Source organism: Oratosquilla oratoria, chromosome 4, assembly GCF_046742065.1.
Source record: "Oratosquilla oratoria isolate Oo_2021 chromosome 4, ASM4674206v1, whole genome shotgun sequence".
NCBI classification, from domain to species: Eukaryota; Metazoa; Arthropoda; class Malacostraca; order Stomatopoda; family Squillidae; genus Oratosquilla; species Oratosquilla oratoria.
Genome location: NC_134780.1, coordinates 29,894,582 through 29,907,515, shown reverse-complemented (window position 1 = coordinate 29,907,515; position 12,934 = coordinate 29,894,582). Strand labels below are relative to the sequence as shown.

Here is a 12,934-nt window from a genome sequence, read left to right as displayed (position 1 = left end):
GGAGGTAGTTGTTCCGAAGAATACAAACTCTTCGGTACTCCTTACACTAGGATACTCTCGCGTAGCGCGAATATTTCTACTGCGAAATTAAAATCCTCACTCTGTGGGTCTGGGCAACGCTTATCCTCAGTAAGGGGCCCCATTGGGGCAAGGGGGGGGCCCTTGCCCTCCACCACAAGTCTCGCACACTATAACCATTCTCTTCGCAGTAGTGACCGCGTTAACATCTCTCTACTGCATGTTTAGTTTTTATCGGTTTCCCCCTTAATGGGCCGATTCTCAGTCAAATTCCTTTATTGGCGCGGCAGCGAACCGTTACTTACTCAGCGGTTCTATGTTTACGTCGGTGCCGAAAATCAAGCAATCCGCTTCGATTGTCGCCAGCTCACTCTAAGGACGCTAAGGAGTTCGTCGTCCTTCAATTTCATCGGGGTTTTCCCTACGCCATCCTGTGTCCTGGAATTATTAAGTGCTTCTCCATTCCCTGTATTATTCCCTTAACCGCCACCGGGTATCCTACCCTTCACTGTAAGTATGGAATCTGGTTCCAGTATTGTTGTGGTTTCGCCGAAGGGAGATAAGGGGAAAGGTGCGCACGCATAGAAAATGGCTTCCCTCTTCACCCCCCCAAAAACAAGGGAAGGCGGCCTACGGCTTCGGAGGAGACGAGCAATTCTCTCCCTCCTCCACGGCGTAGTAGACAGGAAGCCAAGTTGTCCTTTATTCCTTTAAACCTGGACGGTTAGCGTAGATGGACATGCGCCTCAGGCCACCTCTAGCTACCGTTCCTGTACGAGCTTTTCCCGGATGAGGTCGCTTGCGGCTTGCCCTCGCCCATCCCAGAACCTCAACAGTCGCCAGGAAGGTGGTACAACGCCACTTCGAGTCATTCTCAGGCCAAGTTGTCCTCTTCCTTCAACAAAGGACGGTTAGCGTAGTCGGACATGCGCGTCAAGCCACCGCTAGCTACCGTTCCTGTATGACATTTTTCCCGGATGTGGTCGCTTGCGGCTGCCCCCGAAACTCGACGCCGGCACGGACAAAGGGGGGGGGGCAAAGAGCCCCTTAGTCTCTTCTACTCAGGAATCCCGCAGTACGCACAACACCCACCGTAGGAAGAGCCGGGTGATCAACGGTGCCCTTCCCATGCCCTTTGCTCACAGGGACAGAGATCAGGGACGAGGTTGCAGACGCGGTGTTTCTAGATGGCTTCCCCCCTCACCCGACACCAGGAGAAGGCATGCTACGTCGGCGGAGGACGAGGGCAGTTGTCTCCCCCCTTCTCCTGTTCCTGCCCACAGGGTGGTTAGCTCCGACGGGCACGCGCTAGCCCCCGCGAACCCCCCCGGGTACGAGATTTTTCCCGGATGCGTCCGCCGGCCCCGTTCCGCGCTTCTCAAGCGCGGTTCGTGCACCGCACGGAAGCTCGTGAGGAGTCACCGCCCCCAAGGGCCCCCCTCGACCATCTTCCACTTGCTCGGCCCCCCTCTGTACCCATCAGTGACCGGGATGGTAGCGTGAGGTTCCTCTCTGCCCGTGCCGACCCCTCCTACGCCGACGACGATGTCCACAGCTCCGTAGGGGGGGGGGCCACGCTCCCTTTCCCCTCCCGTTTCCCAGTCGGAATCCTCGATGGTGGTCCCACCTTCCTTCTCGGACGTCCTCGCGAGGGTTCGGAGGGCGAATCGACTGGGCCACCCGAAAGAAGAGGAAGCCACATTCGAGTCTGACATCTTCATGACGGCCAACTCTCAGAAAGCCCAGCCTCCTCCCCTCCCCCTTCCATGGAGTACGCAGACGGCGAGAGCCATGGCCCAGGCCTCCGACGCTCTCGCAACAAGGACGACCGAGAAGACGCGTTGGCTTCCGGTCCCATTGGAACACCAGAAGCGCTTCTACACCCCATCGGGGTCAACCCTCGGAGCAGCCTCGATCCCGGCGAGGTTACCAGAGCTGGTTAGGCGGACGCCGAGTCGCTGCGCAGGCGAAACGTCCTCCTCTCTGGCAGGGAAGTCAGCGACCACCTTCAATCACTGGCTCTGTCCCTGGCGGTGAACTCCTGGCTAGAACGCCTCCTTGCCTCGGCGTGGGAGTTCTTACCCGCACTACAACCCCAGGAAGAATGCGACCTCCAGGCTTTTTGGCAAGCGCGAGCAGAGCCCTGAAGCATCAGGTTTCCTGTCTCTCAACGTCCTGGGCCAACTTCGAGTCCCGCAGGAGAGACACCATCCTCGGGGACCCCAGTGACCCCCTCCTCAGGGAGATTTATGCTCACCCACACGCTGATTCCCCCGGATATGGTGGACTCCGAGATCCTAGACGCAAACATTATAGAGGCTCTGGACTCCCCCACAGGACTCCTAGGAATTCGCCAGCCCCTCCGCACAAGATAGGGGGTTGCCTCTCCCTCTACTGGAGAGCATGGGAAGAGGCCAGGGCGGAAGACTGGACCTACTGAGTCATTAAGACGGGCTATTGTCTTCCCTTTTCCACTGTCCCAAACCTCTCCCTCTATCCCATCCAAGTCAGCAGCTTCCACCCGGACTCGGCTCGCAGGCGGGCCCTAGCGGAGGAATCCTCCGTTCTGCTCCAGACAGGAACTTTAGTGGAAGTCTCGACTCCGGACCCAGGGTTCTTCTTACGGCTATTCCTAGTAGAAAAGACAACAGGGGTGTGGAGACCAGTCATCTATTTGTCTCCACTCAACAAGTTCCTTTTCCTTGACGAAGTTCCGAATGGCCACCCCAGAGTCCGTAAGGGCGTCTATCAGGGAAGGGAACTTCATGGTGTCGCTGGACCTCCAAGATGCATTCCGCCCAGCTATGCCAGAATACCTCAGAATGGTCCTAACCTTTGTCCTGAAATTGGGCACAGTAGTCAACCCGGGAAAAGTCAGATTTCTTACCAGAACAGAGAGTCACGTACCTGGGTATGGTCCTGGACTCCTCCCTAATGGAATCCTTCCTAGTAGGAAAGGGGATCCCGAATCTCGCTTCTCTAGTTGCACAGGCACTATCGACCAGGTTCCTGATGGCTACACAATGCCAAATCCTCCTGGGCCATATGGCCTCCATAGAGAAATTAATCCCCTGGAGTAGACAAAGAATGCGACCACTACAGTGGCTCCTCAAGTCTCAGTGGGCCCCGCAAGAGGGAGAACCCCCACAACACATCTCCCTCACCGAAGAAGTCAAGGATTCTCTTCTCTGGTGGAAGGCCCATGCAACCTTCTCATGGGGATGCCCCTCGGCCCATCTCCCCCCGAAGTCCTCCTGTTCTCCGATGCCTCCAAGGAGGGCTGGGGAGCCCACCTCAACGACGATCACATCAGCGGTTCCTGGTCCACAGTCGAGCGGACAGCCCATATCAATTGGCTTGAGTTGAAAGCAGTACTCCTGGCTCTCCGTCACTTCAAGGATCAAGTCTCAGGAAAAGTAGTGGGCATAATGTCGGACAATTCCTCGGTAGTAGCCTACCTGAACGAGCAAGGGGGGCACAGTCTCCCAGGAACTATGCCTTCTGATGATGGACATCCTCAACCTAGCCAAGAATCTCCAGGTGTCACTCAAAGCCCGTTACATCCCGGGGAAGAGGAATGTCTGGGCGGACCACCTCGGCAGGAAGAATCAGATAATCAACACAGAATGGTCCCTCTATCGAGAGGTAGTGAACTTCATCCTCAGCAAATGGGGCTCCCCTCTAGTGGACCTTTTTGCAATGAGATGGAATCACCAACTCCCAATATTTCAGCCCTTTCCTGGATCCTCTGACAGCAGGAGAAGACGCTCTTCTGCACAGTTGGGACAACCTGGACTCCTACGCTTTCCCACCATTTCCCTTGCTCCAGAAGGTACCTCAGAGCAAGACACGCATCCTACCTTCGGATGACTTTGATCGCTCCTTGGTGGCCCGAAGCCCCATGGTTTCCGGACGCCCTCGAGCTAGCAGTAGAAGAGCCTCTGGCCCTTCAGGGAAGACCAGATCTTCTGTATCCACCCATCAACGGGCCTTGACACAAGAACCCTTCAGCACTCGATCTTCACGCGTTCAGACTATGGTCCAGATCCTCCTAAAGAAGGGTTTTCCCAGAGAAGTGGTTGAGGACATGTCCGCTCCTATTTGCTCTTCCTCAGCTAACCTTTATCAAGGGAAATGCGCCTTTGCAAATGGTGCCACTCCAGGAAGTTAGTCCCAGTTCGAGCCACCATTCCTGAGATCGCCTCCTTCCACGTCCTCAGGAAGTCCAGGAAGATCTCCCTCTCGGCAGTACAAAGCTATAGGGCAGCTCTAAATCAGGTGTTTTCTCTGAAGGGCATGGTCCTAGCCCTTTCACAGGAAATTTCCATGCTCTTCAGGCACTTCAAAGATCATGCCCCCCCCAGGGAAATCAGTTCTCCTCCGCGGGATGTGGCATTAGTCCTGAACTCTCTGAGGGGTCCCCCTTACGAACCTCTCCGAGAGGCACATCTGAAGGACCACTCCTAGAGGACAGTTTTTTCTGCTAGCCCTGGCATCTTCCAAGAGAGTAGGGGAGTTACATGCCATCTCTTATAGAGTCGCCCATTCCAAAGGATGGAAAGAGGTCTCCTTCACTTTCATGCCTCAATTCATTGCCAAAACAAAGATCCTGCCAAATCCGACCCTAGATTCTGGTCCTTTAGTGTTCCATCCTTAGACGAATTTGCAGGGGGAGAATAGACTGAAACAGTTCTATGCCCGGTACAAGCCATCCGGACCTACCTCAAGAGAACCGAACATCTTCGACCAGAATTAAAGTGGTTGTTCATCTCTACTAAAGGTAGCCCATCACTAAGAATTCCTTTTCTTACTGGACAATGGAAGTCATCCGCAGAGCCTGCGACATGGACCACACAGATTGCCCATGACCTGAGGGCAGTAGGGACCTCCCTAGTCATCAGAAAGAATCGGTCAGTCAACCAGGTTCTTCAAGCAGGTATATGGAAAAGCCAGAATACGTTCACTTCCTTTTACCTCAAAGAAGTTATGCGGGAATCTTTAGGGAACTTATCTTTGGGCCCCATAGTGGCCACCCAAGAAGTCCTGAAAATGATATACCCCTCCTCAAGAGCACACAGCCGACCCTGACAACTCATCCAGGTTCTGGCTCGGCAACTGCAGGGATAACTTTCTAAAGTCCTTCTCATACTCTTACATTCCCTTACCTCACCTGCGGGCTCTCTAGCATTCCAAGGGAATCAATTCAAGCCCTTCAGTGGTACAAAGTGATTATAACCTTTCTGTCTCCACTCCAGGGAACAGAAAGGGGTGCACTTCAAAGTGAGGGGAATGTATAGGGGTCTGGTCAACATAGTCTTAGCACACTAGATTTTCCTTACAGCGGTTTCCCAGGCTAGATAACAACTTCCTTCCCTCCTAAGTCCGAGTCTCCTAGTGTAAGGAGTACCGAAGAGTTTGTATTCTTCGGAACAAATGTAATTTTCGCAGGAAAATTAATTTTTCCCTGATACAAACCTGAGGTACTCCTTACCTTTAATGGCCCTCCTCAACCACCCCTCTAAACAGTTCCTTCTCCTTGCCTGACAACCTTGTGCTTAAATCATACCTGGCTCAGAGAATGGTTATAGTGTGCGAGACTTGTGGTGGAGGGCAAGGGCCCCCCCCTTGCCCCAATGGGGCCCCTTACTGAGGATAAGCGTTGCCCAGACCCACAGAGTGAGGATTTTAATTTCGCAGTAGAAATATTCGCGCTACGCGAGAGTATCCTAGTGTAAGGAGTACCTCAGGTTTGTATCAGGGAAAAATTAATTTTCCTGCGAAAATTACATGTTTGCCTTGTAACAAAGTGGTGGGGGTAAACCAGCTTCAGGTGTTGGGTCTTGTTATAGAGATGCTGTGTCTTGCTGCATTGCTTCTGATCCAAACAGTGGGTGAGGGACAGGGATGACCTTTCATCCTTGAGGAGCCAAGATAGAAGGGACACCAAATGGGTTTTGGATAGGTGAAGGGCAGATGTATGCCTTGACTGCCCCCCCCCCTCCCTTTAAGGAAAACAAGGGCCATTAAGTGTGTGTGTATATAATTACCCACAGTATTCTGGAGTTATCTGTATAGCACATTTATGGAAAACAGAAAGATTGTAAGAATAAGTGGCAGACAGATTCTTAGCAAGAGGTATTAGGAACAGTGACTGCCTTGTAAATAGACGATTCTCACCCATGTCTCTTTTCTCAAGGTATTGATGCTCCCAGAGATTCGTTTAATCGGTGGTTGATGGAGCGCAAAGTGGTGGATCAGGGATCAGACCCACTGCTACCAAGTCAGTGCTTTCCTGAAGTGTCACAGTCCATGTATAGGGAGATAATGAACGACATTCCCATCAAGCTCCAGAGGCCAAAGTTCACGGGGGAAGCCAGGAAACAGCTCTCCAAGTATGCAGAAGCAGCCAAAAGAAGAATTGAAGCCAGGTGCGTGATTAAGGTTTTTACCTTTCATCGTACAAATAAACCTCCTTGTTGCTGTTGTTGTTGTTCTTCTTCTTCTTTCTCTTCTTTTTCCTCTTTTTTTTCTTCTCTTTTTCTCTTCTGCCCCTCCTATTCCTCCTCCTCCACCATTATTACCACCACCTAAATCTTCCTCGTCTTCCTTTTCCTCCTCCTTTACCTTCTCCTCTTCATTCTCAGCTTCCTCTTTATTTTCCTCTTCCTCATCCTCTTCCTCATCTCTGTCTCTGTCTGTCTCCCATTCTCTCTCCCTCCCTCCCTCTTTCTCCCTTTTCTCCTTGTCTCTCTTTCCCCCCATTTGAAAATATGTACTACTGCACAGCAGAAACTTGTCATTCAGGAAATACAACATTCACAGGGGTAAGATGAATATTAAAGCTGGAACTCCAAATAGATTTTTACAGAAATATGTGCTGAATTCTTTCTTCTTTGTTGACAGTCGTAATGCAAGTCAAGAAAGTCGAAAGATTGTCAAATGGAATGTAGAAGACACGTTCCAATGGCTACGGAGAACTGTGGGAGCAACCTTCGATGACTACATGGATCGGCTTGCACATCTCAAGGTAATGGACAAGGACAGAGTGGCGGTTGCATGTAAGATTATAATGTTCTTTTCCTTCTTATAGGACCAGTAGTGGCTTTTAACAGACTGTTACTTTTTCATTTTACCACATTCCTCCATTTGAGTAATTAACCCCCAAGAGGAACAAGAATTGTACTAATTCACCTTAGCATTCACCTCATCCTCTTGTTTTGAAACAGTACCCATACAGAATCAGCCTGATAACAGACTCCACATGTCATAGCTGCGGTCATCACACAGAAGATATAGATCACCTTATGCTATATTGTTCTACACTCACTGTTTTTCAGCCGTAACTCTAGGTCTCAGCAAGTGATTTCTGGGATGAACCAATATCTTTTACCAGTTTCCCAGGGGCTACAAATCTCCTACAAGAGACTGCCCTGTATTCCCTTCACTTTCCAAAACATCTTACATATACCAATGGCTTTTACAAGGGAGGTAGCCAAAAAACAAAGGCATGAAATCCACTCCCACCCATTCTATCCCCACATACTCCACTCCCATCCACCCGTCTCCCTCCCTTTTATCTTGGTTCCTCTTGGATGACAGGTCATCCCTGCAACTTGTCAGAAGCAGTATCGCAAGACATAGCACGTCCACAGTAAGGCTGCTTCATTAACCTCTTCACTCCGGGGCACATCACACGTCTGGCAGCATTAGCTGCCCGACGTGAGATGTTGCATCATAATAAGCGCATTATAAAAAATAAAGTCAGTGCTCAATCGTTTGTTCTCTTTCACCCATGTATTTTGATAACCATAGAAAATTGATGAAGCCAGTTTAGAGAGAATGGAGATTACGTAGGTATGACTACAATAAATATAATCGAGATGCCGACGTCGGCATCATCGAGTACCCACTTGCTCCTCATGCCGCCTACGTAGGCGTCACCGTATGGAAGTGGTTAAATTTGGCAATTCCCACTCTCTGTCCCCTTATTCAGAAATGTAGAAGATGGAGAGAAATCCCTTCAGGCTGCATAAATCAATTTTTCACACATATTCCCTCACCCTCCATCCCCACCCACTCCCTTTCATGCATCACAGCATCATCCATACACAACCATTCTTCATTCACCCCATCTTTTGTCTTCTCCCTTTCTTCCTCAACAGACACTCCCCTCTTCCCCAATGCCTCTTTTACCCCATCTGTCCATTGCATCCTTGGTCACCCCCTTGTGTTTACACCTACCTCTGCCTTTCATACCTCTTTTACTAATCTTTCTTCACTCATTCTTCCCATGTGTTCAAATGATCCTAATACTCTTTCATCAACCCTATCTCCCAACTCCCTTTCCACCCCTGTTCTCCTCCTCATCTCCTCATTTCTCACTCTATCTAGCCAAGTAACCCCTATCATACTTCTCAGATATTTCATCTTAAACACATTCAGACTCCTTCTCTCTTCCTCTCTTATGTTCCATGTTTCTGCCCCATACAGTGCTGTCGGCACAATTACTACTTCATATAACCTCCTCTTAGCATCCTCATTACACTTTTTATTCCACCAAGGCATTTACTCACTTCTCTCAATCTACATTCTACCTCCAACCCCACTTCTCCCTTTCCTGCCACATTTGCACCCAAATATCTAAAACTATCCACTTCCTCCAGTCTCTCTCCCTTAATACTCACTTCCAGCCTGCTGTTACTCTCTCCCCTTGTACATCTCATCACCTTACTTTTACCCACATTTATCTTCAGCTTCCTGCTGTCACACACCTTCTCAAACTCTGTCACTAACTTCCTCAGTCCCTCCTCTGATCCTGCTACAAGTGCAGTGTCGTCAGCAAACAACAACTGGCTTATTTCCCACTTTTCTCCATTTTCTTTAACCATCTCCAACCCCTGACCCACTACCCTTGCATTCACCTCTTGCACCACCCCATCCATGTATAGATTGAACAACCAGGGCAACATAACACATCCCTGATGAAGTCCCACCTTTACCTCAAACCATTCACTCTCTCCATTTCTAATCCTAACACAAGCTCTACTACATACATACATATACATATACCAAAGGTTTTTTTCCCCCTTACATGGGAGGTAGCCAAAAAGAAAAAGGCATAAAAACCATTTCCACTCATTCCATCCCTAATACATTCCACTCCCCTCCACCCTGCCTCTTATCTTGGCACCTCCTGGATGACGGGACATCCCTGTATCTTGTCCACTGCCCTGGGTCAGAGGCAGTATCACAAAACACAGCACATCCACAGGAAGGCCGCTTCATTAAATCAGCAACCCCCCCCACTCTCTGTTCCTTCATGCAGAAAAGGAGAAGACGGGGAGAAATCTCTTTGGGCTGCATCAAATTTTTCTCACACATACTACCTCATCCCTCATCTCCCCACCCGTTCCACCTCATGCATCACATCATCCATATACAACCATTCTCCATTCACCCCTGTCTTCTGTCCTCTCTCGTCCTTCCTCAACAGACATTTCCTTTCACCCCATCCATCCATCTCATCCTAGGTTGCCCCCTCATGTTCACTCCCTCCACATCTGCCTTCCATACCTCTTTTACTAGTCTTTTTTCACTCTCGTAAAAACTCTTGACTGCTCTTAACAACTTTCCTCCTATCCCATATATCTGCAATACCTCCCACAGTGCCTTCCTGTCTACCCTGTCGTAAGCCTTTTCCAAATCCATAAAAGCCCAAAAAAACATCATTACTTTTTCCTATAGCCTTCTCACATATCTGTTTTGCCACAAAAATCTGATCTACACAACATCTACCAGTCCTAAAACCATACTGTTCCTCACCAATTACTCCCTCTGTTCCTCTCCTAATCCTCTCAATCAAGACCCTCCCTTAAGCCTTCCCAACTACACTTAACAAGCTGATCCCTCTGAAACTACTACACTCACACTTGTCCCCCTTTCCCTTGTAAAGCGGAACTATACAGGCACTCCTCCAGTCCTCCGGCACTCTTCCCTCTCTCCAACAAACATTAAACCTCACCAGCCAGTCCACCATAACTGTACCTCCTTTCTTCAGACATTCTGCATGGCATCCATCCAGACCAGGTGCCTTACCTGCTCTCATCATCTTAACAGCTGCTTTCACTTCATCTTTCCCTATTTCTCCTCCATTTTCCTCACTCATGACTCTCATTTTCTTAGCACTTCCCACTGCAACTACCTTTCCCTCCCTATCCTCCTTCACATTTAGCAACTCCCTAAAATACTCTGCCCACCTTCCTCTCACTGCCTTCTCTTCCATTATCATCACTCCATCTGCATCTTTTACTTTTCTTCTCTACTTGATTCGCCTCCTCTTTCTCTTTTAATTTCTTTCCAAAACATCTTTTTATTACTTAATTTTCTGTCATACTCTTACCCCATTTCACATCTGCTCTCCTCTTTGCTTCCTTTATCTTATGCTTAACTTCCCTTCTCTTTACTTTGTACCTCTCATACAATTCCCTCGTCCTAATTTGTAGCCAATCTATGAAGGCCTGCTTCTCTTCTACACCCTTTTTTGTTTCCTCATCCCACCACTCACTCCCCTTCCTTCTATTTCCTTCCACCCTCCTTGTTCCACACACCATCCTTGCACACTTTGTGACTCCCTCCTTGAACCATTCCCATTCCTCCTCCACTCCTAGTTCTACTCTATCCTTCACTCCCTCCCACTCCTCTCTCAGCTTCTTATACTCCTTATCCTTTTCTTTCTCATTTGAGCAGTTTACTCTGAAGTATCTCCCTACCTTCTGCCCTTTTCCTCTTTCTCCACCTATTTTCCCTTCTCAATTTACCTTCCACCAGAAAATGATCTGATATTCCCCCACTCTCTCCCCTTAGAACATGTACATCCTTAACTCTTCCTACCATACTCCTGGTCACCACTATATAGTCCATTAATGCTCTGTCTGCCACTCTTCCATCCACCACCCTCTCCCATGTGTACTTATGTTTGACCTTCTTCCTAAACACTTGCTTTCAAGACCTATCTCTACCATCAATTCTCCACTACAAGTTTTACCTGGAACTCCATACTTCCCAATCACTCCATCTATTGGATTGTTTCATACCCTAGCATTAAGGTCTCCCAATACAACTACATTGATATTTCTCCCTAATCCCTCTATGCACTCATTTAAATCTGTCCAAAAAGAATCCCTTTCCTCTACGCTCTTCTCACTCTCAAGCCCATACACACTTACAAATACCCACATCTCCCTTCCCAGCTTCACCTTCATCCACATCAGCCTTGAAGAAACCTCCTTCTACTCCACTACACACTTACCTATCTCTTCACTTACTAGTATAGCCACCCCTTCTCTCCCTCGTCCCCTCTTCACTCCTGAGAACCTCTCAGCTACACTCCCAAACTCACACTCTTCCCCTCCCTCTCAACTTAGTTTCACTCAAAGCCAGTACATCCATCTTCTTTCTCACAAACATAATGCCTATCTCTTCCCTTTTACTCTGATCTGTACCACATCCACACACATTAAAAGACCCAAACCTTAGGGTACTGGTTGGAAAACTCCTAGACCCTCTTATGCCTTTACTTTTCTTTTAGGAATGTCCCCTTTGGGGCTACAGGTAGCAGGATTCCTAATCCTATCCCCCCTCCTGTTTTTTGTCGCCTCTTACAACTCAAGCAGGAAGACTTGGTGGTAGCATTCTTTCCCCCCACCACATGGTAGGCAAAAAAAGGAAATGAATATTCAGAGAAATGGTACAGGACAGTAAGAAGGGGTTGGGGGACAGCATAACGGAGGGACAGTCGTAGTATAATAAAAGTGTCATCATTTCTCTATGAGCAGTCTTCCTCTATCACAGACAAAATGATGTGTGGATCTGGTCCATAGGGGCACCCCATATAGACCCTAAAGTATCAACTGCATGCTACTTTGCCACAATAACATGCAGCCAATACCCCAGATGGGGTACTGGCTGCAGTTAAACACTCATAACTCAAAAGTAAGAAATTGGTGAATTTGCCACTTGTCTGTGAGACACCTTATATACTTCCTTGTTTTATTTTTTACAACCATTCTTCATTTGCAAATATCTTTTCTGCCACCATAGCCGTCACCTCTTCATTCCAACATTCTATTGGAATGGGATCACTGATGAGTACTTGTATGTGGTGTTCCTAGAAGATTGACAGCATTGCTACCCATTTTCAAAACATGTGATCCCCTCTTGCCTCCATCAGGAGATGCAGCCCTTAGGGGATGACACTCAAATTGGGTCCAGGATATCTCTGTATCACCTTTAACAGGTTATACCATTTCACACATATGAAGCTGACAGCTGATGACTTCTCCCCTCCTACTACAGTTTCCAGGCAGTGGTATAAAAAAGATCCCACACCAATACAACACAGACATCAGTCCAAAATTTCTTCCGAAGTGGGAGAACCCAGGGACTGTTGCCTGGGGCTGCAGGTTTTCTCATTCATTAAAACTTGAGGTAGCAGCTGTTATAATTATTATTCCACTGTTGTGATCCCCCAAACTTCATCACGATGTAATTTAGATTTCATTTAAATAAACATCATCCCAAAGCAACTTAGTACACTTTACCTAACCTCACACCACTTCATATTTCACTTTATCTATCTATATATCAAGGGCTTTCTCCCCCCCTTACCAGGGGGTTAATCAAAGTCAAAAGGTATATACCTTTCCCCACCCATTTCATCCCCACCCATTCCCCTCCCCTCCACAACCCTTTCCCTCCTCTCATATTAGCTCTTCATGGATGATGGGTCATCCCTGTATCCTGCCCACTGCCGTTGGAGGTCAGAAGCAATACAGCAAGACAGAGCATGTGTTTGGGTATTGGCTACATGTTATTGTACGGTAGGAATCTGCTCTGTAACATGCAGCTACTTTAGAGT

General features: G+C 48.4%; 1 protein-coding gene across 3 annotated transcripts in view; it reads left to right on the top strand.

The window, feature by feature from the left end:
- Window positions 1–12,934, top strand: part of LOC143024734 (mRNA (2'-O-methyladenosine-N(6)-)-methyltransferase-like) — a 54,804-nt gene that overhangs the window by 18,403 nt on the left and 23,467 nt on the right. For all 3 annotated transcript variants that reach the window (XM_076183822.1, XM_076183821.1, XM_076183823.1), the window contains 2 exons: window positions 6,215–6,446; window positions 6,922–7,045. In XM_076183822.1, coding sequence (XP_076039937.1) covers window positions 6,215–6,446; window positions 6,922–7,045 — 356 coding nt within the window. The remainder of the gene's footprint in view (window positions 1–6,214; window positions 6,447–6,921; window positions 7,046–12,934) is intronic.